This window comes from Anser brachyrhynchus (genome assembly GCF_964034855.1).
Source record: "Anser brachyrhynchus genome assembly, chromosome: 2".
Lineage (NCBI taxonomy): Eukaryota > Metazoa > Chordata > Aves > Anseriformes > Anatidae > Anser > Anser brachyrhynchus.
The window spans coordinates 102351511-102376608 of record NC_137695.1 but is presented as its reverse complement, the minus strand read 5'-3'; the positions used below and the strand labels follow the sequence as shown (position 1 = coordinate 102376608).

At 35.3% G+C, this 25098-nt stretch overlaps 1 protein-coding gene across 4 annotated transcripts in view; it reads left to right on the top strand.

Moving 5' to 3' along the window:
* Positions 1-25098, top strand: part of DOK6 (docking protein 6) — a 238180-nt gene that overhangs the window by 75409 nt on the left and 137673 nt on the right. For 3 of the 4 annotated variants that reach the window (XR_013947225.1, XM_080581892.1, XM_080581894.1), the window contains exon 2: positions 20467-20574. Coding sequence is in view for 3 of the 4 variants with exons in the window: in XM_080581892.1 (XP_080438018.1) it covers positions 20467-20574 (108 nt within the window). In the remaining variant the exon portion in view is untranslated. Of the gene's footprint in view, positions 1-15418; positions 15588-20466; positions 20575-25098 lie in introns of those variants that run through there. The other variant, XM_080581893.1, reaches the window with a different exon arrangement.

The window sequence follows — 25098 nt, the reverse complement described above, 5'->3', positions numbered from 1 at the left end:
AAAATCATTTTTGCATAAAGTTATTACCTTGCTCTCACAACATAATACTGTCTTCCTACCCAGGCCGTTACACTGCCTACATCACCACAGCTGTTGGATCAGGGGCCTCTGTCATAGATTAAAGTAAAAAAGATGATGAATAAATATTTACAATTGCATATGTAGCACCTGAAATATGTCTTCTTAATTACACAATTTGAGTCTTCATATAATTTTGAGGCAAACCAAAGATGGTGTCTTAACAGTATAACAGGAAGCTAAATATTTGAAGATTTTGTTTTTGTATTTATAGTTCACAGTGTTGCAAGTCTAAAATAGAAAAGTAAATCCAATGCTATAGCAACAACATATCTATGAAACGATAAAGACAAGCATGCCTTGTCGCATGTATTCAACAGATAAAGAAGATACAGTAGAAGGTAGGGGAAATGCGATTTCACTGCTTACAATAAAGGCAGAATACAGGTGGCCAGGACAAGTTATGCAAACCATCTACTTTGCAGAGGGCTGGTTTTCAGTGTCATGAGAAAAGTGAACAATCACAAAACAGTAGTTATGGAGCATGGCAGATAGGTCTTCAGCTTTGCATATGCACCAGTTTGCATACATGTATTGGGGGAAGTGGCAGCAGCTGTGGAGCTACTATGGAGACTCTTTTGGAAGGCTTTTGGCTGAAAATTTTGGAACATTTTTCTCAAAGTACATTAAGGAAACCAAGTACATTGTCTGAACACTGAGCCTTTCAGCTGGTGTAGAAGTTACTGAAGTCATTGATAGGCAGCAAAAGAGAAGCCACACATTACTGAGGTTAACTGAATCAACCCTATGTACTGAGACCTGACAGGGATATGAGCTATTATTTTCTTCTTTAATTCTCCTAGGTTACCCTGCATCAACAATACTTACAAGGTGAAGTGAATATCTTCCTGTGAAAGGTAGATATTTAAGAACAAGCAAGTAAAAAGGATAAGTGGTTATGCATTGTAAAGGTGAGACAGAATGGGAAAAGTTTAGAGATAATGGATTTACAGCCAAATATTTGGGAATCATAGAATGGTTTGGGCTGGAAGGGACCTTAAAATCACCTATTTCCAAACCCCCTGCCATGGTCAAGAACACCTCCCATTAGATCAGGTTGCTCAAAGCCCCATACAACCTGGCCTTGAACACTTCTGGGGAAGTTCAAGAATCCACAGCTTCTCTGGACAACTTGTTCCAGTGCCTCACCACCCTCATAGTAAAGTTCTTCCTTATGTCTAGTCTAAACCTACCCTTTTTCAGTTTAAAGCCATTCCTCCTTGTCCTGTCACTACACTGCATTGTTTGTCCTTTGACAATGTTATATTATTGCTCATGTCTCTTAGGTAAATAATTGTACATTTAGATGTTTCACTGCACTGTGTGACTAAAGAGTGTTTGGCAGCCTGGTATAAGTGAGATTCTGAACTCAGAATTTCAAGTAAGAAAGAAGGGAGAGACACTCATTGCTTTCCTAGACAGGGCAAGTAGGAAATGTACTGGAATGAGTGGAGGCAAGCTGGGAAAGTTTGCTTCTTGAAGTATGGGACTGAGTGCAGTGAGAGCAAGAACAATGGTGCTGAGCAAGTTCACAAATCTGAGCTGAAATTGGAGGAAATAAGGAGGATGAGAGGATGGGGTAAGAGGAGTTCTGCAGGGACTGCAGGGACGATGGGTTAAGAGTTCTGAGGATAAGGTAATAGGAAGGGTGCAGTAAACAGTATATTCATACCACAGCTCAGATCTCTTCCAGAGAGAAGATCAGGTTCCTGATATGTTAAGAACAATTTAAAGTTTGACTTCACTTACAGTTTGTATTGAGGTTCTCTCACTGTCACATAAAACACGGATTGCAAATCATTACCTTCCTTCATCGTAAAACATTTTCAGTCATCATACCAGTTCTGTCTCCATGCAGTTAGCCATTTGTCTTTTAAGGTACCAGGCATCATGTAACAAAGCATCAAACAGGGCTTTGTGTGATACGTAACACTGGAAGGCCATCCATATTGTTCTTTACCCCACTCCTGACTGAAAAAATTATCCTCATCTGGTTATAGACCCATTTTTTAGTGCAGCAACTTCTTGAAGTCACACAAGTGTATTAAATCTTCCAGCTATGGGATGGTTGTCTAAGATGATCTCACTGAGATACCTGTGGCTAAGTGACTCTGGAAGCATTTGGTTTTATAAAAAGGTATTAAACTTTATTTTGTTGTTGTGAATCCCTGAAAAGGACTTGGGGAAAAAGATCGTGCTTTTTGATGGGTCAGTATGTGGGTAGGCTGGAGTTGTAATGGTGTGAGTTGGAAAGAAGGAAAATAAGGAGGTTTGATTCATCACTCAAGCACTCCATAAAAGGCGGAGACCCTATGGAAGACAGAACAAGTGTTCACTGTGTTTTTAATTTTTTTTTGCCTTTTTTTTTTCTTTTTATTATGACTGCTTTTTTGTAATCAATTTATAAAAACATAATATATTTTAAATGCTCTGATAGAAGCATGATGATTAATTGGTTTGGATTATAGGAGACATAACAATTTGTAGTCAAATGAATTTTTAATTAGCTTTAAGATTTCACATGAAAACTATAATCTCCTGGGCTTTATTAAAAAATAATAATAATAATTAATAAAAAAAAATGAGTTTAGTTCTTGTGGTATTAGGTAACTTTTTTATTTTTACTGGTATCTTTAGTGATAATCACTTATTAACATGGTAACTTTCTTCCAGAGCTTTTCTGTTTGTTAATTGAAAATGAAACTTATGCTGTTCTGAATATCAAATTTCTGTAAGTATTGTTTAGTAAATAATGAATGTCATAAGTAGGCAAGAAAATTTTAAATCAAATTCGTATTTAAAACCTAGTATGTTTTATATTCTTCTATCCTCGAATGAATATATGGAGTACTACTGCAGTAAAACGTGAAGATGTCACTCCTTATTTAAGTAATCTTTACTGTAATGCAAATAATATACAGAATGGAATGATGAAATCTAGTGACTATTTTAAAGTAGTCATCCATTCACTGTTTGAGGTCTACAGGAAATAAACTGCATGTTAAGATTGATTTATTTTATTATTATTTTTAAATATTTGTACCAGTATTCTAACTGAAGTTAGAATTTGGTCTGCTTGAAATTAGCCATGTGTTTGAATTCGTGAAAAACACTTCCTCAGCCTTGCTTTTCTTTCAGCTTTCACTGACAGTAGAGTCATGGTGATGCCTGGTAAATTGGTGTGTTGCTATGGAAATTCCTGAGATGCCACCAGTTCTTACTTGTTCTTCATTTCCAGATCCAGTGCAAAGAAATAAGTGAGGGAGAAATCTCTAGGCTGCAGTAGTAGGGAAAAAAATACAGTGCCAAACATTGATTTTAATAATGAGTTTTGTTTTGTTTTGTTTTGTTTTTTTTTAAATATAGCTGACATGTCAAGCATCTGTTTGAACTTTGAGAGGTTCAGGGTCTGTGCTTGATTCAAAACTAAGAAAAGACTCTTTCAACCTAGGAGTTTACATCAATACCTTGTTATCCTACCTTTTCTGTTTATGTGAAAGAGTATAATTGTTTTCCAGTAAGCCTTACGACCAGTTCTCAGTCATTTCAAGAAATTAGCACAGTGGAGGAAGGATGTACCAGCAATTATTTGCTTTGAAGTTTCTGATTGGGTATCCGTGTGCATGCATGCAGAAGAAGGGATTCTGTCAGATATTTGTTTTGCTTGGTTTGGAAGGATTAAGGACAGGTATTGCAGGGAAAGGGATAGACAACATTGTAAAACAATACAAGAAGAAAATGCTCATTTCTGAGACGGTTATACTGCTTGTTTTGCTGCAGTGCAGGAAATATCTTTCCTGTGGGTCTGAACAGGATCATTCAGGTTTGAGATGAGTAATTTTTAGGGGTTGTCCACTGTAGTCACAGGAGATGCGTCTAAGACAAAATGTGTGTCTGAGTCATAACTTTCCTATGAGATGTCCTGAATGATAATGATAAAGTATTAGTTGTTCCTGAAGTAGCTTTTTTGTTTGTTTGTTTTTGTTTTGTTTTGTTTTGTTTTTGCAGACAGCCATCCATTGTGGCTTTCAGCCACAAGGCCAGATGTGACTGCCTCCAAGTAGAGTGGGTATCTGACCATGTCACAAGGTCATGACGGTACTTTCTTGGGCCTCTCTTTCTCTTCCATATTTTAGTCACTATTGCTTGAATATATGCAAGAGGTTCAGAGGTGAAATTCCTGCACAAATTGATCACATAAACAAGACAACTGAATCACTGAGGCATAAGCTGCCATTTCCACTGGCAAAATTTCCTGTGCTCAGACTCTGACCGTCTGGGAGTCTTCTCTTGAGAGCTAAAGTTAATTATTTCATTCTATCCGAAAAATAACTCTTCAGTGAGACAAGATAAAAACTTAGTGCTCGTTCCATTTTAATTTTCAGAAACCAAATTTGTTTGTCTGAGTTCTGTTTAGTCTTGGAAATGTGCTTCCTTGGGGGGCAGGGGAAATACTTATATATGAGCAAGAAAACAGAAGTAAGGTAAGATAAAAAGAAGGGTAGCCAATCTCTTTTTATTTATATATTTACCACTGTCATATTTTCTTAACGGAATCTACTACCAGGAGTTGAAAATGAGAAATGTGTTCTGTTTTGTTTTAAATTTTTATCACTTCTGACGTGTCTTACAACCTGTCAATAACTTGGATGACTTGCTATGCTTGCCTTCAGTGGTATTTGCAGTTGTTTAGATGGAAATGAATGAATCAAATTTATTTATTCGTCCTGTGTGTCTTCTTCACACATAAGTTTTTGTCTTATTCATTCAGCTATCATTAATTGCAGGTGACATGCAGGAAATGAGTTTTCTGGAATGCTTGGAAGCACATTCTCTTCTCTTCAAGCAATAATTTACATCTGTGGAGTCACATCAGTCTCGATGTTGTGACACTGGAGTGCTTCTGCAGTAGTACAAGAATGTTAGAAATACAGAGGCGATACATTTAAATATCAATGAAATTTTAACTTCTAGTTTGCAAGGTGTTAAGTGCCTTGATGAAATCTAGAGAAAGCAGTTGGTTTGAGCCTGTGGCCTTTCTAGACTAAGTTAGGTGCTTAGGGACGTGGTTTAGTGGGTGACATTGGTAGTAGAGTGATGGTTGGACCAGATGATCTTGGAGGTCTTTTCCAACCTTAATTCTGTGATTCTGTGATTCATGATGGATGTTTTCATCCAAAACACTACTACAACAACAGAAGTAAATGCTGATTTGTGCTGTGCTTCTCATAAAACATAACACAGAAAAGGAGAGAAAAGTGTCCTTGTGGAAATAAGCACCTTAATTTAAAAATCCATATGGTGCCTATACTATTTCTTCTATAAAATTTAACAAAATCATTGTATTTAGCATGTGCAGGGTGCGAGTTATCCTAGACTGGGAGTAAAAGATACAAGTTTTGAACTATCCCAGAAGTGTTGTGGTATAAGTATCTAGACGATGTGGTCAAAACTTTGAAAACTTGTCAACAGAGAGTGCATTGTATGATGTTAAGTAAAAGCACACATTTTTGTAATAGCAGATAGAACTCTGATCCCAGATATGGAGTTATTTCTCTTCCTTCATACTTTCAAAACAATGGAAACTAACATTTGAGAGCTTGAAATCTATTTTCTATTCAGCTTTTTTTCAGAGTCTTACATCTGTGTGCATGTTTTGAACTGTGCTATGTATAGACTTAAGAGCTGAGGTCAGAATTATGGAATTCAGAGGCATAGAGTATGATGAATTTAGGAAAAAAAATACATATCCTTACTCTAGAAAAAGCAACACTAAACAAATTATTTTTTATTTTTTTTAGAAATAACTAAACCTTAATCCACAGACATCGTAATCAAATTTTACAGGTACATAGTGGCATAGTGGGCCACAACCATTGCTAAAAGACCCATAGTTTAGTTCATTGACTTTTTAAAAATTTCTGTTGACAACCCTTTTTGGGAAGACCTTTATTTGGAAAGGAGAAAGTAGAATTTCAGATGTTTTTGCAATCTTAAGTGGGGAAAGAGCTGTCATCCTAAGTTTTCCCAAAAGCTGACATTTTTGCTGCTGACAAGAGTACAGCAGTAAGAAGGATGAGGGGAGGGGAAATGGAAAGAGAGACCAAGGTTGGCTTGGGAGAAGCAAATTGTATTAATTCTTTTAACATTTGCAGAACTAGATCATGATAGGAAACTGATTTGATACCTTCCAGCCATTGCCTTTGCTTGACAGCCCTGTCAAACCCTGTCGACAAGTGGCAAAACCTCTCATAGGCCCTGTGGACCAATTCTGCTCAACCTCATTTAAATCCAATTTTAAAGAGAATAAAAGGCAAAACAGAAGAAGAACAACAACAACAAAGAAAGTGTCTGTAGAGAAATACATCTCCAAGTCATTTTTCCTCAGAAAACCTCTTCAGAGAGAAATGCACCTGAATTTTTCTCTTAAAGAAAATGCAAACTAAAGGTTGCCTTTAGTCATTAGGATCATTGAGGTTAGCTAGTCCATCAGCCCTGAGTGGGACTGTTGACTTTTATTATGTGATTTTAAAATAATCTCAGCCATCATATCAAACTTTTGCTGTTCACAATTTGCAAGAGTTCTTTGCAGCAGTAATGAAAGAGATACTAAAATAGATTTCTTAATTTAAGCACTCTCTTATATGATACACACCATCTTCATGACAGTTCTAAGAAATTTTAATCACCAGTGGTAATATCTGAAAACGTGCTGCCTTAGAAATGAAGGACTTCAGTCAGTAAACCTTGCAAGTGCTTTATTATCATTAGTATTGTTATTTGAAGAACATACACTTTGTTTACATCCTCTGTGCTAATGAATTTTCCAATTTTAGTACCTATAAATTAGTTAAATTTTGAAATATACCACTTCTCTCTTCCAGTTTCTGTCTGTGGTCAGTGATAATACTGCTTTCACTGTTTTAAGATGCAGGTAACTAACTGTGAGACCCTCATGTGCAGAAGACGACTCGAAAAGCTGAATATAAATAAGACTCAGAAACTGTGTAGTTAACAACTATGCTATTACTTTCGTAAAAGACTAAGTATAGAAAAAATTATAATAACCCCAAGAACTCGTCTTCATTGCCTGTACCTTTACAATGTCTGTACCATTGGAAACCACTGCTTTTTAATGATGTTTCTGCAGACTCCAAAAACAAGGATAGAAGCATCTAAAATATCTGGAAAATATTTTAAAAGACTTTGCATCCAAACAAGTATTGTTGTAGAATGTTTTGTTTGGTATGTCTCCTATAAAAATAGAAGATTTCAGCTTTGTGTGTAGGATGGAAATAAGCAGACTATGTATTCTATGGCATTCTAGTACATCTCCAGTAACTTACCCTGTGAGACAATTACTAATGCTAATAATATTCCTTAATTGCTGTGCTGCTAATAACAGAAGAATGAAGCCTGTTAACAGCAGAAAAGGAATTTGTCATATGCATCAGTAGACATAGCAGCAATAACAGAGGTAATAGTAGAGAAATGTAGAATTCTGTGAAATGTACAGTGAAATATTTCATTGTAAAGATGTCTGATAGATGTTCCATTATGGGTCAGGTCCATTTATGTAATATTTTTATTCATTTATAAAGTCTAAAAGCATAAATCCATCATAAACCATGACTGAACTCATTTAAGGTGATTATTGAAAGATGTTTAAAGACCAGCAGGCAGACTTAAAAAGACCTGAGGGAAAACAATAGGAAGCAGTGGCTTATTAATTTGAAAGGTAGAAGAGATGAAGGAGAAATTACATACTATGCTCTGACTAAAAAGAATAGAGCAGGATCCTTCTAAAGAGAAGTAGAACAAAAGGTTCTGTCATCAAAAAGGTAAGATGGTTCAGGATCCTCAGCTACTGAGTGTCACAGTGACTGTCTTGCTGTGAACTGATGCTGTGAATTCACTGCTGAATTCTGTATTGAACTACTGTGTCTGCACTTAAACAGTTCTTCCTGCTGATAGATTCATTATAATACATGTTAAAAGCACTAAAGGCAACAGAAGAATATACTAAACCAAGTGATTTGGATTCAAAGGCAAAAATCCATTCGTGAAAATGTTAGCTGCAAGAATTAAAATTTCTGCTGGGCAAGACTTATGAATTAATTCCCCCCAAAAAACTGGCTTTCCAAAGCTATGAAAAAAGAAGCATGACTGCGAAATGCCTGATACTGTTCTCCTTCTACCCCTCAGGAACGGAATTAGTCTATTCTGGTAAGCCAGTACAAGGACAAGAAAAACTGACAGACTTCAGTTATCTCTTTGGATATAAATATGTTGATGTGTAGAAGAAGTTCAAAAAGTGGTGGCCACCTATTGCATGGATTTCTACAACCAAAGAGGCAGGGCTCAGTGACTTGCACGTTTTTTCTCATTCATCTATGCCTAATTCTCACCTAACTATTTCAGTTGATATGCAAGCTGAGTCACCTTAATGCAGGCTTTAAAACAATATGGTAGTATGTGTAGCAATTGCTGCTCTGCAGTGCTGCACTTAGATCTGTCTATATGCTGGATACCCTTTTTAATTTTTTTTTTCTATTTTATTTTTTATTTTTCTTGTTAATAAAAAGAGTTGCTTGGGTTGATTTCCAAGATACTGGAAACATAACTGGGAGTTTAGAGACCTACTTATGTTAGAAATACATCAATAAATCTATTGGTGTATGGCCAGAAAATATATTAGTTAGCATGCAGAGACTGAAATTTACCTACTGCTGTCAGTATGTATTATCTGGTGTGCATAAGTATGTAAATCTAAACAACAACTCTGAACCATTCATTGAGTATGCCTGGGGTTATGAGTTTCATTTATGTAATTCCACATTGATAACTTTTTCCTTCCTTTGGTTCCCTTGATTTTAAGGTATTGAACAGCATTTGGGAATTTTCAGAGGTGGAAGTAATGTTTATTTCTCCATAACTTCATTACAAAACAAATAGGTCAAAAAAGTACACTTTCTATGGACTCTTGATGTGTAAGACAGTACCTGTGGTGAGCCAGTCTACTGGTACTATGTACATAAACTCTTACCTTGAAGAAGGTAAGAATTACTCATACTGCATAATGAAGAATTGTTCATCACACTTTGCTTATTTCATTAATACAAAATTGAAAAAAAAAAAAATGCCCCCCCAAAAATCTTAGTCCACACTCTGACAGCCTCTGTGTTCATCAGAATTTGACAACTTTCATTTAGTTCATGATTCATAGTATGTTCTTATTCAGAGTGGCTATTAATAAAGCTAGATAAAAATAATAATTATTTTATTGACCCTACGAGATATTTTCCATACAATCTGCATATTTTATATTGTAACTATAGTTTTCTATTTGTCTTTTTGCATGGAAAGATTGCTTAAAAAAAAAAGCTGACTTGTTCTGATTTTGTGAGTTAACTGATTGGCTCTCATATAAAACTGTATGTGTGACAAGTCTCCTACTTTTTAAGTCTCTATCTGAAACTTCACAACTAAAGTGTTAGGATTAATCAGTTAATACTGCAAAGCCAAATCTTGCTTCTGGTAATACTGCCAGTTACTACTAATGTAGAGGTAACACTAATGAGTATACAAGCTTATTTTTGTCTCCCTCCCTCCTTCTCTTTTGTATTAGAATACATATTACAACTTCAGAACCTGTAACCAACACTATCTCAGCAGTCACAGGATGTCAACAACACAGTTTTCTGCAGTTGCGCTTTTAGTACTGCAAGTGAGAAAAAGGACTTGTTCTAGTTAATATTGAACCAGGATGCTAGATAGCGTATTGTCTATATAGCATATCAGAGGTTGTCTCTTTAATTTGACCACAAATATTGCAGTATTTTTTCTCTTCTGCTGTCCAATCCTGTCCCTAGGTGGTCCCCAGAGCAAAGAAAATCAAGATATTTCTATTTGTATGCAGCTGTTTAGAATATCAAAATAGATAGCATCAACTGAGCAGACTAATCACTTTTTTCTGCCCATTGGGAGTAATTGTAAAAGGATAGTCTTATCTCCTACAGGGTCTAGAAAGCTGATGATAATCAGTGGAAGCAATGACGGTTTTTGTTTGTTTGTTTGATTGGTTGTTTCTTGAGATAATATAATTGATTTGGTTACCACCTTTCCTTTACCGAAGAAATTTTCATTTGATCTATGATGCCTTAAGTTTTACTGTGTTGGGTTTGAGTTAAAGCATATTGGCACTGACATGGCTTCTGTGGATTTACTTGGATAAACTTTGGGTGAATCTCTAAAACACTTCCAGGGCAGACTTTTTTTGAGATCTATCACAGGTACAGAGCAGGGAATTCGGAGTGGTCTTTTGTACTTATGAAACCTGGATTTGGAGACCATCTGCTTTTCCTCTGCATTATTTCCCTTGGGTTGCAACAAAATTATTTCCAACCCCCGTACCAACACATATCCCCAGAGGATGTGCTGGGTGGGGATGTAGCACACCAGCTGCTTTTGAGTTCTTAGGGAAGATCATTCATGCTAGTTTTCTTTGAGTAAATGCTGTCTTTATCTGTTAAAAATTTGCTGTTGCAACAAAAGCTGAACAGATTTGATATGAGTAGTTACATGAGCTAATGGCTATAGCTTTTTCTTCCAAATCCTCTTAGTTTTGTGTAAATATGTTTGTTTTCTCACCCTTTTCTTGCTTAGACAACTCTCTCCTTTTTTTTTTCTCTTTTTTTTCTTCCCAGTGCAATACTGATGAATTGCAATAGAAAACTGGTACATCTGCAATACTGATACATTGCAATAGAAGATATATATATATATATATATATATTAGAGATTTTCAGGAAATTCTTTAAAATAAGTAGCAGAAATGGCAGAAAACATACCACTAATACAAATGAGTGAAGTATTTGAAATATTTATTATATACATCTTCCTCTTAAACTTTTATCTAGAGCAAATAAGATTTTTTGTTTGCTTCAACTTTACAGATTCCAGATAGTTCTGTGAATACTGGAAAACAAACAAACAAACAAACAAACAAACAAAAAACTTCACCAAACTATTCAACAGCAAGCTTCTTTTGAATATCTTTTTTATTACTACTGCAGAGGATTCTTGCAAATTTGGATCTTTTAACTATTTCCAGTTACTTACAGCTATTAGTTAATTTTCCTCCCCTTCAGTTAGGTTAAAATATTTAATGAAGGTCTTTGGGGGGACTTTGGCATCTGTTAAACCTGTGATTCTTTGGCAGAAGAATTTAACCTAAGGGTACAGTAGCTCAGGTGATCAAATATCAGTAAAACTTCACTGTTATTAGACATCCTCTTGATCATTTCTGTTTTCAGGGTACTACTTTAATCGTATAGTAGGCTTCACTTTTCAGAGCACCTTCTTTTCTATATAAAATTAATTTCTCCATAAAATCTAGTGGATGTCATAATGCTTAAAGGAGAGTCAAAGCAGAATGTGTAACTCCATTGGAAAAAAAAATGATAAATTTGATTTTTAGGAAATGATTGATTCATACAACCTGCTACTTTAGAGGTTTATTGAATCACATGTCATGGATAAGTGCAGTTTTCAGAATTTATATGCTGTTCTTCAATACAATATATCAGAGGATGTTTGAAGGGCTTTTCTTCTACATTAGCATATTGTTTAATCTTGCTGTATTTAAGTATGTTGCATACACTTCAAGAATGCTTGGAACAGTGACCAAGTGCTTAATACCAGCACCTATAGATCACAATTGTCTTTCACCAGTATTAATGTGGCTGTTTTTGCAGGATTTAATAGACACATGCTGAAACTACAAAGCACATCCAAAAATAAAAGACTCTGACTTTCCTGTTCTACTCTGAGGATCAATTGCTGTTAGAAATTATGCACCTATATAAATATTCAGTGGCATCTATATCCAACTCACAGTTTTAATCTTTGTGAAAAGTGCTTTGGACTTAGTGCTGTTATCAGCTTTATTAAATCTCATGCTAAGCACACTATTTCCACCTATTTTATAAGTCAAAATAACAGCATCTTGAAGACTGATAGCTTTGCTGAGAGAGGTTTCTATGCTGCAATGTCGAGAGAATTACAGGTAGATGTGAGAGAACGCTATCTGATGATGACGTCAATCTAAAGAATAATTTTTGACTCTGAATTTGAGCTCGCAACCCTCTGAATTGAAGCTGTAAAAATGATTTGAATTTTTGTCCTTCAGTATAGAACATATTACTGTTCTGTTCAGAAGCTCTGCTTCATTTTAAGGTATTCTGTTGCATGGTTTTGATTGTGTAACACTTATTTTCACAAATCCCTACCTTCCTAAAGTACAATGCTTAGGACCTGAGTAGATTCATATCTCCTTTCAATGTAAGTGTGTTATTTCAGGTTGTGTGTAAAGGTCTGATTTTTTTGTATTATAAAGACTCCAGCTTTATCTGTTTCTCAACATTAAATTCCCTTGCAGATGTGGGAAGTGCCTTTATTTTATTTTATTTTATTTTATTTTATTTTATTTTATTTTATTTTATTTTATTTTATTTATTTTTGTTGTTGTTGAGAACAAAGTTATGAGTTTCTACTAAATATGTGTAAAAGTTATTGTGTTTCAGCTTTAATAAACTTAAACATGGAAGAGTCAAAAATTAAGAACTTTTACTCCAGTGATATTTCCATTACTTCAATATATAGCTACATGATTAAAAACGAAAGAGAGAAGTTGTAACTTCTCCTCTGTAAATACTACTTTTCATTGCAGAATATCAAACCATTATTTTCAGTCTGTCATATTCAAGTGGACTATGTGTGTTTGTAACTAATTAAAGTAAAACAGTATAAAAAGCAGTGAAAAAACTGATGTTTCCATCAAAAAACAACAACAGCATCTGGTGACTGAAATAAAATAGTGGCACAAACTTGGTTCAGTTTGAGAAATTACTCAAATTCTATATTAGAGAGTAATCAAACTGCAGCTTTCTCTCTAAGTTTTTGATATGGATTTGGGTACAAATTCTGGCCACATAATTGTTCATAGATAATTGCTGCATGTTCTTTTTAAGCTCAATGAAATGCCTGATATTTCTTGGCCATAATCATTTCTTTAAAATATTCCAAATCCTAGGGTTTTCCTGCTGTATGCCTGCTAAAACTGTTGTAAACAGTTTGTTTTTTATCTACTTTATGAGGCCAAACATAAAGAGAGCAGTATTAGTTTTTCTTCAAAAGAGTCACTGACGTTAATCTTGCCGAAACTGAGTTGGAAATGCAGAAAGCCAAAAATGGCTACTGGAACTGATTTTATTAAAATAATTGATTCAAATAAAAAGTGATAAATTCTGTGGAGGTGCAGACTGCTATGAAATCTGAGTGCATTCTTTGTTGTCCTTCTATCCTTGAACTGCCCAGCTGGTGCTTTGAAGCAAAATAATGATGCTGATTTTTTAAGCTGTAGGTACCTAAGGGTAAAAAAAAAAATAAAAAATAAAAATAAATCACTATTCAGAAGAATAAAACATGCAAGTCTTTCCAGATATGTATCCCCCTCTTGTTTCCCCCAAAAGAAGAAAAAATTACTATGGTGTGCTTTGATTTCACAGAACTCCCTAATAGTAAAATAAATCTTATGGATTACATATATAGCCTGTGACTATAAAACCACAAATTATAGTATATTATAAACATGTATATGAATCTATAATGGTATGTTATAGAAAAGTGACATATATATAGTATAACTGGGTGAATTGTCCGTAATCATCTTTAACCATCATAATTCTCACTGACTGCAATCAAGCCCACAAGGATTGATCTAATCTGAGTTTGTGGCAGATGTTTCTATATTTCTTCTATTCCTATTTTTACATGCCATCATGTTTGCAATCTGGAAAATAATAAAAATATGCTATAAAAATATTTAGGATTTGAACTGTGACACCAAAATGATCTAAGGCCTAATTGTCTTCTATAACCTTGTAGAATGTCATACTACAAGGTTTCTAAACTATAGGCTTATCTTTGCTTCCTAATTAGGATGATAAAATAAAGCTCAAGAGCAAGAGCAAGGATATAATATATGATGAATCTTTCCATATTTGACAGCCTTCAACAACACATCTTCAGACAATAACTTATTACAGGCATTACTAGTGATCATTTTAGGATATATCTGTGATTTTTGAATCCTGGCTTTACAGTTTAAGCAGTTTTGCTCCTACTGTGAATGTTTTGTGATAGACACTTTGGCAATGTTTGAAGAAAATATATTGAAATAGACAAGAGAGAGTGGAAAGTTAAAATCAATGAGAAAAAAAAAATATGTTCCTAAGGGTTTTTGTATCTTGTGGTAAAGAACAAACAGCCCCACATCCCAGAGCTAATGACAGAAGCAAGTAACCTCACACATTTGATCAGGGCTGTAGGTTATTTTTGCCTTGCTTCCTGCTTGAGCAGAGATTTCTGGTTGTCAGATGGCCATGGGGAAACCCTGCTTGTCTGTGGGGAAATGGGCAACTTCTTAACATGGGGTTAAGGGGCAGTACCCTTGATTCCTACTGCTCTGTGCCCATTTGGAAGCTCAGTGCCTGGATTATTTCTCCTTGTTGGCTTTGTCATCCAGATTGAAGTTTGCCATTGGTAAAATACCTGCTCGGTGCTGTGGTAACTGTAATTCAGAAAAGTAGGCAGTAAAATTTGTGCTGGTCAAGACAGGAGAAACAATGTTTCTGGGGCACCTTCATTTCAAATGTGCCCAGAAACCAAATGGGGGAGGACTGGCATGTGTTGTTACAACAATACTTGCTTCTATCTTGTTAATGCAAAGTATTGGTAACAGGTAGATGGACTCCAATGGTGACTTCTTTTTTTTTAATCTGTTGACTTTATTCTGCAATAGTTCAAATCTTATAATTTGCTCTTTAGCTGAGGCATGAGTGATTTTTGTCTTCGCATTTTTCTCTTGGGCTTTTTCACAGACAATAACTTCTTCAGTACCTTTTAAATTTTATTTAAATGTGCAACGTGTAGTTCCGCTGAAGCAGTGAAATGTCACCTCTCATCTCTTCTCCCTTTGCCAAAGTATGCATGGGAGAATCAAAATAACAACAACAAGCAGTGGTGTCAAAACAATGGTTAAATATGACTTTATTGTGACAACTTTTTATTTTTATTACAATGAATGCTACATTTTTTAAATTTGAGTGTCAAGGTGCTTTTGTTGTTGTTGTTGGTCTTTGTTTTTTAATCTCATGACATATTGTATTTCTCTTACATACCCCATAAAAACTTTATCCGCCTTTAATGGAGAAAACTAACAAAGTCAATTTAAACTTTTAATGTTTTAGGGCTTTTACTGCAGATGTGTCATCTAATAAGAGATCTCTGCACATGGAAAGTATGGGAGGATAAATCAGCCAGCCTCTTCTGTAAATAATGTGATGTAAACCGAAGACTGAATATTAGTATGCAGGTGTCTTCCTGGGAGAACCATTGGGATTTCTCTAGCAAAGAGCTCCATGAACGATACTTTGGAGCCTGTCCTGGTCAGTGATGGTTTCTGTTGGTAGCTAAGAGCTGGCTCCCTGCTGCTTCTCTCAAGAGACTAATGTTTCTGCAGCTGTCATGTTTCTACTGACAGAAAATCAGGTGGTTTTCCAATGCAGTAGAGGAAATTATTGCCATTTGTACTATTGGATAGAGGGACGGAGATTTCAGAAGAATGTATCTCTTTAAGAAATCTTAAGTGATCTGATTACAGATCTATAAAACTGTAACTTTTTTTTTTTTTGGGGGGGGGTGATTACTTAAACGTTAAAATGAATGAAAAACAAATTATTTTTTTTGAGTGTTAGGTGGAATTTCTGGAATAACATGTAGAGACTTGTCAATAAATATCCCTTCTCTAAATATCAGTTATGACTGTCAAAGCTCAATTAGTTACAGCTGTGGATAAAGACAGGCATTGCATCTTTGTACATGAGTATTAAAAGGCTTTATAAGTCTTTGGAAAATGGAAACTCATATGTAAGATTCCCACAGCAAGCTAATTCTTTTAAATTCTTTTAGGGAAAGGAAAAAAAAAATCCTTCTTTCAAAAAAACTAGTTTAGTCGATGGATATCCTGTAATGTGTCCTTTAGTAGGTTTATTATGAATATCCACGACAATAATAAAACAGAATTCTGTGGTACAGATGTGAAGAATAGCGATCTATTCAGAGGCCAGACTTTTGCATATATTAGTCAATAATATTAAAAAAAATAAGAACATCACTGGAAGAGTAAGGTGAATTAAGCAGAAGAAAAGGCAAGGAGGGATTAAGCAGAGATTTTCATCATAAATTGGTCTGTAGCAGTGTTTTAAGTAAAATATAAAAAGGGGATATCTAAAGATTAAATGAAGTAGCAATGGAAGTTGAATTCTTGACTAGAAAGATTTCAGGAACCATGCTGGGGAGATAAGGTTATTTTGTTCCAGGTCTGGACTCCTTTTTCTTTGCTGCAGGACAAGACTATGCAGAGTCCATCTTCAGCAAGAGAGGCTGCTTGCCCCTGAAAGCCTCTGCATCATCATGAAAATTGTCCTTATGTGCTATGGCAAGTGGCAGCTGAACCAGCTCTCACCTGACCACAAGTGTGCTGAATTAGTGCCATTGCTTACTGATGTGGAAGTGTACAGATAGTGGGGTTGAGAGGAGTGTTTTTTCTGCTTTGCCCAGTGGGCATCTTGCAAAACAGAGAGGAAATAATATTTCTGTTTGAAGAGACTCTGCTCTGACATGGACTCAGCAGGTAGTTTCATTAGAGTCCTCCTCAGGACTTGTACTGAACTAGTTTGGGTCCTTATAAATGATACTTTAATAAAAAGGAAACCCCAATACAGCACATATTTAATGTTACCTTTCTGAATTTCTCTGGGAAAAAAAAATAGTATGTCATTAAACTGTTTTTTGTTCTTCATAGAAAATTATTAAATTACTTCTGTTGAACTGGATGCTTATCCAAGAATGCTGTAAAACTGATTGAATGATCAAATATTTGGCATTTCTTCAACTATGCATGTCTGAGAAACAGACACAAATCTCACAGGAAGTACTAAATATTATAGAGACAAAACCTGCAAGTGGTTATCATTCTCTCTGTTGTTAAAGGGCTGATGCTGAATTCCTCCACAATGACTACCCCAATTATCTGAGGACTTCAGAAGTCTTTCAGAAGTTTTGATTACAGCCAATGGCATCTTAAACTAGGCCAGGGATAAAAGAGTATCTCATAGTTTGTGAATAATTGAGTAGGTTTCTGTATAACAATGAGGTGCCTTATGAAAGGCAAATGTTTGTTTGCTGTGTGCTTGCATCTGCACCTATTTATTCATATTTATAGGTAAATTCATATGCTAATGCATTTTCAAGCACTATGGTACAAACTGTCTGTTGTGATCGGATAAAATGCTGCTGAAATCCACTGGAACTGTGTAAGTTTTTTTACCAGTTTTAAAAGTGATTGTAGGTTAAAAAAAAAAAATCAAATCAAATGCAAGGATGTGTCTTGGTGTACATACACACCAAATCAGGAGTGCTGAGTGAGCCATTGCTTTCTTCAGATCTTTCCTCTCCTTAGAGGTCTGGAAAAAACAGCTGTCAATAAACCAAAGCAGTAGCAGTCCAAAGGTAAAACTTGAGTTCCTTCTTCTTGCAGTTCAAAGTGTTCTGCTTTAAAAGCAAAAGCCATTCATTCCCACAGCTCATATATATGCCAAAGCCTTTGTGTTCAACACAGCTCTGGGATTAGACCTAATGAGGAGCATCCCTTAAGATAACTGGCGTTTGGCTCTCATCAGTGGATACTGTGAAGACACCTCTAATAAAGGGGGGGGGGAGGGGTGCGGTCAAAGCCTCCCTCTTGAATTCTGTCAGTTCAGCTGGCAGACCCTCAGAACCCCTTCCACACTCACCCAGGTTGATATCCAGTGAAAAAAAGACTGAAATTGCCAATCAGGAGACCCTGCTCATTTGTCACTGAATGAATTGCTTCGGAGTATGCATTAGATGACCTTTTATCTGGAAGATACTCTCATCCTCCTGGGAAGAAATTTGACTCTGTCACCTAGCTTGTCTAGCTTTCTATTTATTAGGCATGCTTCTGAGGTACTGGATCTAACTGATATTTTAAATTAAAATAAAATGTAACTGTGGTGTAGATACAAAAACAAACAAATAATAATAATTAAAAAAATAATAATAAAACAACTCAGTCAATTGACGTAAAATTTCTGTTACCTTATCAGCATCTGTCCAAAATTCAGGTCATCTGTAAAATGAGGATTCTGTGGCTGTTCTAAAACCTGCTGTCACTGCTGATGAGGCCTGTGGCTTGATCTGTTTTTCTAAAGAGATGTCTGTGAGGGCAGCAAACTATTAAGGTGCAGATAATGGAAATCAATAGAAGAATTGAAATGAAGGCAATGATTTTTACCTTGGTGAAGAACTTCTTAGGAAAATACTATCCTCAGAGGAGGAGAGATGAACTGAAAATACACATAGCCTAAAAAAGGAACAGTTCCCAGAAGAGCTGGGAGTATTATTAAAAGAAACACATATTAAATGAATAAATATTTCCTCTTAGGACAGTTGGAACTATTGCTTCTAGTGAGTCAAAGGGAGTCCCTTCAAAAAGAAGTGAATCTTCTGCATCTCCTGCAAATGCGGAGATTTTCACACCATAACACTGTGAAGAGTTAATATGGGTTAATAAGAAGATAACTGTGGGAGCAGTGCTATAGTTTTGGTAAAATAAGTTGCAGTGTTGCCAAGAGGTTATTTGAAGAAAGCGCTACCTAATAAAAATGGTTTATAATGTCCCACAGTGCAATGCCATTTTTTCAGGAGATAATTATATTGTCTTTTCTTTCCCCCAGGTTAGGTGAAGTATTTTCTGAGGTAGAAAGTACAGCTGTACAGTAGCCACTTTAGAACCTTAGAAGAAAAAAACAAAAAAAAAACAAAAAAAAAACAGAAACTTGTATGCTTTTTAAGTATAATTAGAGAGGTTTTCATTATATGCTATTTTGTCTTCTAAAAATCTTAATATTTAAATGTATTGTTCTTATAGTCCAATTAGTAGGTATTTAAAAGAAAACACTTGTTTTGCCTGATAACATTCATTTGAAATAATGACAACAGGATAGCGTCAGTATTCTTCTATCAAAATATGGTTAAATAAGCTTAATTATTTTAGTGGCACTGTATTTGCTGCTTTTACTCAGTTTAGAAAATATCACACTATGAGAGGAAAACTCAGTTTAGATCTCCCTGCCCCTATTTCATTGATTTTTTTTTCCTTTTTTCGCTAATATTAGATTTGCTTGATCTGATCCAAACTAAATAGTACTGCAGTTCTTTTGTCATGGCATTAAATTCTGTAGAATTTCTGAAGAAATAAGACTCTTCTGTGTATATGGGTGGGAGAGCCATTAGCTAATGTTTTTTGTGTGTTATTCTAAATGTACTAGTAAAATAATAACATAAAATTCCATATGATATTTTTCACAGAGCTGAATAATATAGATTATAGATTATATAAGTTTCCTTATAGATCTTTCCCATAGATCTTAAAACCAGATTAATATACAATCCCTTACTTGCTCAAATAGACTAGAAGATTAGCCTTGATCAGCTTCTCTTTGAACTGCAAATGTTGTCTTGTTTGATTAATTTTAAACTTCTGGTTATGGCAATATCATCAGACCTTTGGTAAATAGTCTTAAACATGCATTCTAAGCAAAATCTAGTGTGGTTTTGATTGAAATGTTTTCGTTTGTGCTTCTTGGATGATTTTCTTTTATACTACATTCCCAAAATGTAATAATTTGCATAGTTTTTCCTTAGAAAGTTTGTCATTGAATTAAGTGAGAGAAATAGATGCCCAGCGATGGTCACTTATTTTTACCTTGAGTTTCTTTTTCTGTGTGTACAAGACTATAGTAGCTGATGATTACTGTGTTATGTTAAAAGCTGCAATAAATGTTTCTCAATGGCATTGATACTCTTGTAGAAACAGAATATAAATGTGAAAGCTAGAAATGCATAGAGTGATATCTGAAAGCACTTTCCTTAATGACAGCCTTATAATTCTTTTCATGTTCAAAGTTCGTGGATTTACTTGCATCTCAGCAATTGTCAAATTTGGCATGTGTGAGAAACTGAAGCAACAAAGTCTGTAAAAGACTGACAATCAATATCTATAAATTGAGGAACTGGAATCACTAGTGTAGAAAGAATTGATATTTCAGAGTTTTCTGGCCATTTAAAATAAAATATGGTGGCTTTAAAATTTCATGCTAAGTGAATTACGTAACTGAATGCATTTGTGATAATTTCTACCTCTAAAGAAAAGCTAATATAATCCATTGATTTTGTTTCCAGATTTTCAGACGATGTTGGCTGGTTTTCAAGAAGGCTTCCAGTAAAGGGCCAAGGAGGCTAGAAAAGTTTCCAGATGAGAAGGCAGCATATTTCAGGAACTTCCATAAGGTAAATCATGCCTTTCTAGTGAACTGAAGCACTGGCTGTCTACCACTCTTCCATGTGAAGAGTGTATTTTTGATATGTCTAGTTTGCAACTAGTAAACTGGGAATCAGGTTGAAAACCTAACCCTGACACTAAAAACACAGTAAACTTTCTCTGTATCTCAGCAATGCAGGTCAAATATTACAGTTATTTTTTTATTGATGAGCACAAAAGCCCCAATGTGTGTGAAGTGACAAATTCATGGTTCTTCTTCATTAAATATTACTATTTTGTAAATGTGTAAAATGGTCTGCTTAATCAAATTTTAGCCATTATTTATTAAGTATTGACTGAGTTCTGAAGATGATGAATGCCTCAGTTGTAATGGCAACACTCATTAAATAAGTATTTTTTTCCCCAAAACTCTTCAAAACTCACAAGCTTTGTGAACAGCAAGGATTTTTAAGTGTAAAAGTATAGGATTTACTAAATGAGATTCTCCCTGCTTTGTTTGCCATGTTTGTGTTGGAAAACAGGATCTCTGAATCTCATCCTCAGGCTTGATGTCTTTTTAAAATATTTTATTATTATTATTATTTCATAATAACTATTTGAGAGCTTTCTCTTCAATTGCCTCCGTTCTGTTAAATGGAGAAGTGATGAAGGAGATGTGCATGAGTTATGAATACTAATTTTTACTATTTGAGTGTTACTATTGAGGGAACAGTGCAGGTCATTATGAGAACAAATATAAATATCCCCATTCTCTCTCTTTTTTTTTTTTCTAGAGCTTCTTATTGCTTTGTTAGATTTTTAAATAGATCAAAAAATGTTTATTGTTATCCAGTGCAAAATGTTAGCCCGTGTTTTGAAATTCTGTTTCTTTATTTTTTTACAAAATATATTGGAAGCAGGGTATCTGGCGTGCAGAGCTGAAGAAGGGTAACTCTGAATTCTAAGAAACAATGAAAAAAATATATTAAAGAAATGAAAGATGTTTGTTTGTTGTTGTTGTTGTTGTTGTTGTTTTTGTTAAGGAAGATTAATATATAGGTTGCAAACCTGACTCCGTATGAAGAGAAAACATGCTTGAAAGGGTGAAAGACTCATTATGACCTAATGTGAATATTAGAATTATTTACATCAACACAGAGATCTTTATTGCCATCTAATCTCTTTGTAACTGGTAGAAGAAAAAGGTGGTACAGAAGTGGCCCAAAACTTACTGGGTTTCTCTAGCAACTCGTGTCCTTCAGATCACTCTAGGGTACTCTGGGAGAGGGTCTGTGAATAGCACATAGCCTTACGAGGCTGAATGGTGCATGTTTTCTTTCTCATGCAAAGAGTTACAGGAGGAAATTTTACATTTCAAGTAGAAACAAGTGAAAAATTGATACCTTTCATTTATCTGCATTCAAATCAGTATCCAGGAACATACTTCCCTTGTAAGTAAATCATCAAGGTCTTAAGCATCTCCACTTTTCCACAGATATTTGAACTTGAAATGCAACTTAAATCAAATTTGTGTTTTAAACACAAAGGTACTTCACCTAGATGGCTGCCTGTGTCCTACACTCATGTGATAGACCTGTGTACTGACTGGGCAATGCAAATTACAGAAGGCACTGTAGGAAAAAAATAAAATAATTTTTTAAAAATGGCCTAGTAGTACAAAGCTAGGATCTAAAATCTTCTGTTTTACATATCCTAAATAAATATTTATTAATGTGGAGATAATCTGACCTCTATAGAAAATTGACTGGTTTTTGTTGTTCTTTGTTTGTTTACTTGTTTTCTTGCATCCAGACATTATCTGGATTTATTTGTTATTTTGTAAATTCTCTAATGCTATTACGCATTGCTTTGTTTTTCCTAGAGATTTTTTAGTTGTTGTTGTAAATACCAGTAATGTCATTAGTCCTTAAAGACAAGTGCCTCCTGACAGTAACAGTGAATTAGTTTAAACATTCCAGTTTCTGGCATCTAATTATAACTTATCATTATTGTAAATTTAAATCATTACACTCTTGCTCAGGTAAGTAGGCCTAGCTGTATTGTTTTCCCTTGAACATTCATTGTAGAGGTTGTGTAAAACAGCTGTGTTTACTCCCATTATTCCAAAGAGGACATAAAGTGGCAATAGTTCCATATCCATCCCAGGGATGGTAATGTTCTTGGGAGCTGTTCTTACAGTATCAGAAAAGGATGAAAAAAGACACCACAATTTTACCAACTTAAAAGAGGGAAGAAATAGCAGGCTTTCTCTCTCTCTCTCTCTCTCTCTCTCTCTCTCAATCTCTCTCCCTTTTTTTTTTTTTTTTTTTTGTAGAAGATATTAGAAGGTATGTGAAATGTAAAATTCTTTTAGGCTTTGGAAGCATGCTGATCAGAGAGTACCTGTTAAGGTACTGTTAAGGGTTAAGCCTGTTAGGGTTAACCCTTAAGAGAGGGTTGCAGGAAGGAAGTCAGCATGGCTAAGTAATATTGTGAAAAAGTTATTAGAGATAAGGAAAAAAAATTAAAAATCTGAAGTGTATCCAAACAGGCTAGAAAGCGTAATAAAGTTGACCAATTAATTGTTGGAACAGAATTAGAAAGATCAAAGTAGATTTAGAAAGAACAAAGTAGAGCTTGAAGAACAAATAGTAACAAGAGTCAAAACTGGTTATAAGTGCAGGTTCCGGTACATCAGGAGCAATAGGTTTGCCAAAAAAAAAAAAAAAAAAGTTGTACATGCAAATGATAAACTTGATCATAGGCACTCAACCCCAGTTAGGCAGTATGGTCACTAACAAAGTATGGAGAACAAATTCATTCAGGAGGCCAAAGGGAACTCAAGAACAATGTAGCTGAATTACTAATGGTAGTCCGTTGTGGGAATTGATGTGGACTCTTCCATTTCTTGTAAAATCTCCAGTTAATGCACACATTTTCTTACTAATGAGGTAAGTAATGTTCATGTAAAATGGAGGTTCTAGGAGTTGGGTCTGTCTCTGACAAGATATAGCTATCCTGGAGCACAGACAAGAAAAGCCTGAAGTATAAGAGATCTGGCTTACACTTCAGGACTTACTGATTTATTTCTCTCAGTATGAGAGATCTTTCTGTTAACCCTTCCAGTTCTGAAGAGAACAGAAATGGAAATACTCTCTTCACAAGGAGGCACGGGGAAAGAGACAATGGGTAGAGCTTTCTTCAGGGGAAATTCTCTAGATATAAGGGGAAAAAAGAAATTCGCCATAGGAACAATTAAACATCACAGCAGGCTGGGCAGAGAAGTCAGTATCTATGCACTGGAAAAATTGAAGAACTAGCTTTTTAGGGTCCTGTGTATCCTTATCTAATGCCCTGCTTTCAAGGTTGGACCAGATGTTAGCCAAGGGTCCCTTCCAACTTAGACTTCTCTGTGAACTGTGAAGTATGTCATTAAAGTGACTACAAGTTCTTGATATATCCCTGTGCTGCTTGCATTGTGTCAAACTGGTCCTGTCCTCTCCTGAGTATATTTCAGTTATTTCTAGTGAAGGAAAAAAATATCCCTAACCTTCCTAGTGTCTTTTAAAACAGTCTCAAGAGACCTTTTCTTTGAACTGCTCTAGTGTTATTGCTTTACAGTTGAGGACATGATGGTGTGTGTGTCGGTTATGTATAGTCTGCTTTTCCTATGAAAATCTAGCCATGTTTTGGCTAGATTTAAAGACTTTGTAAACTTGTATTTTGTGCATGTTTGTTAGAAACACTTCTGACTTTGACAGCTAAAATGTCTCCTGTCATCTGTAAAGCTTCGTGCGTGATGGAAATTCAGATAATTTTCTCTCTTGAGTAATGAAATGTGTTCCCCCCAGTTATTTCAGGGCTAACACCTGACATTCACTCTAACAACTACTTGTCATTTCTGAAGACTTTTGTAGGGTCAGGTATTTGAGATGAGATCACGGAGACATTCTCCATATGTACCTCTTACATCTAGGTAACATGGAAAAGGAAATTGTGGAATTAAAACTTAGAGAAAAAATATACCAAATGTTAGAGTGTGGCTTAAAAAAAAAAAAAGTAAAAAAAAAAAAAAGTAAAAGAATAAAGCACTGGCACTCTATGAGAACTCCTTATTGATTAGATATCTGGGAGAATCACAGAATGGCTGAGATTGGAAGGGACCTCTGAAGATCACCTAGTCCAACCCCCCTACCAAGCCGGATAACGTACAGCATTGTGCAGGATGGCATCCAGGTTGGTTTTGTGTATCTCCAGAGAAGGAGACTTCACAACCTGTTTGGGCAGCCTGTTCCAGCACTCTGTCACCCTCAGAGTAAAGAAGTGTCCTCTCATATTCAGGACAACTTCTTGTGCTTCAGTTTGTGCCCATTGCCTCTCATCCTCTCACTGGGCACAAATGAATAGAGACTGGCTCTATCACCTAAAACATCAAGAGCTTCCAGCAGATGGAAACCTAGTTGATCTAGGAGAATCTGAGATGAGAAATGCTGAAGGAAAAAATGGAACCAAAAGATGTTGAAGAGTGTGTGTATTTTTAAGGGTAGACTGAA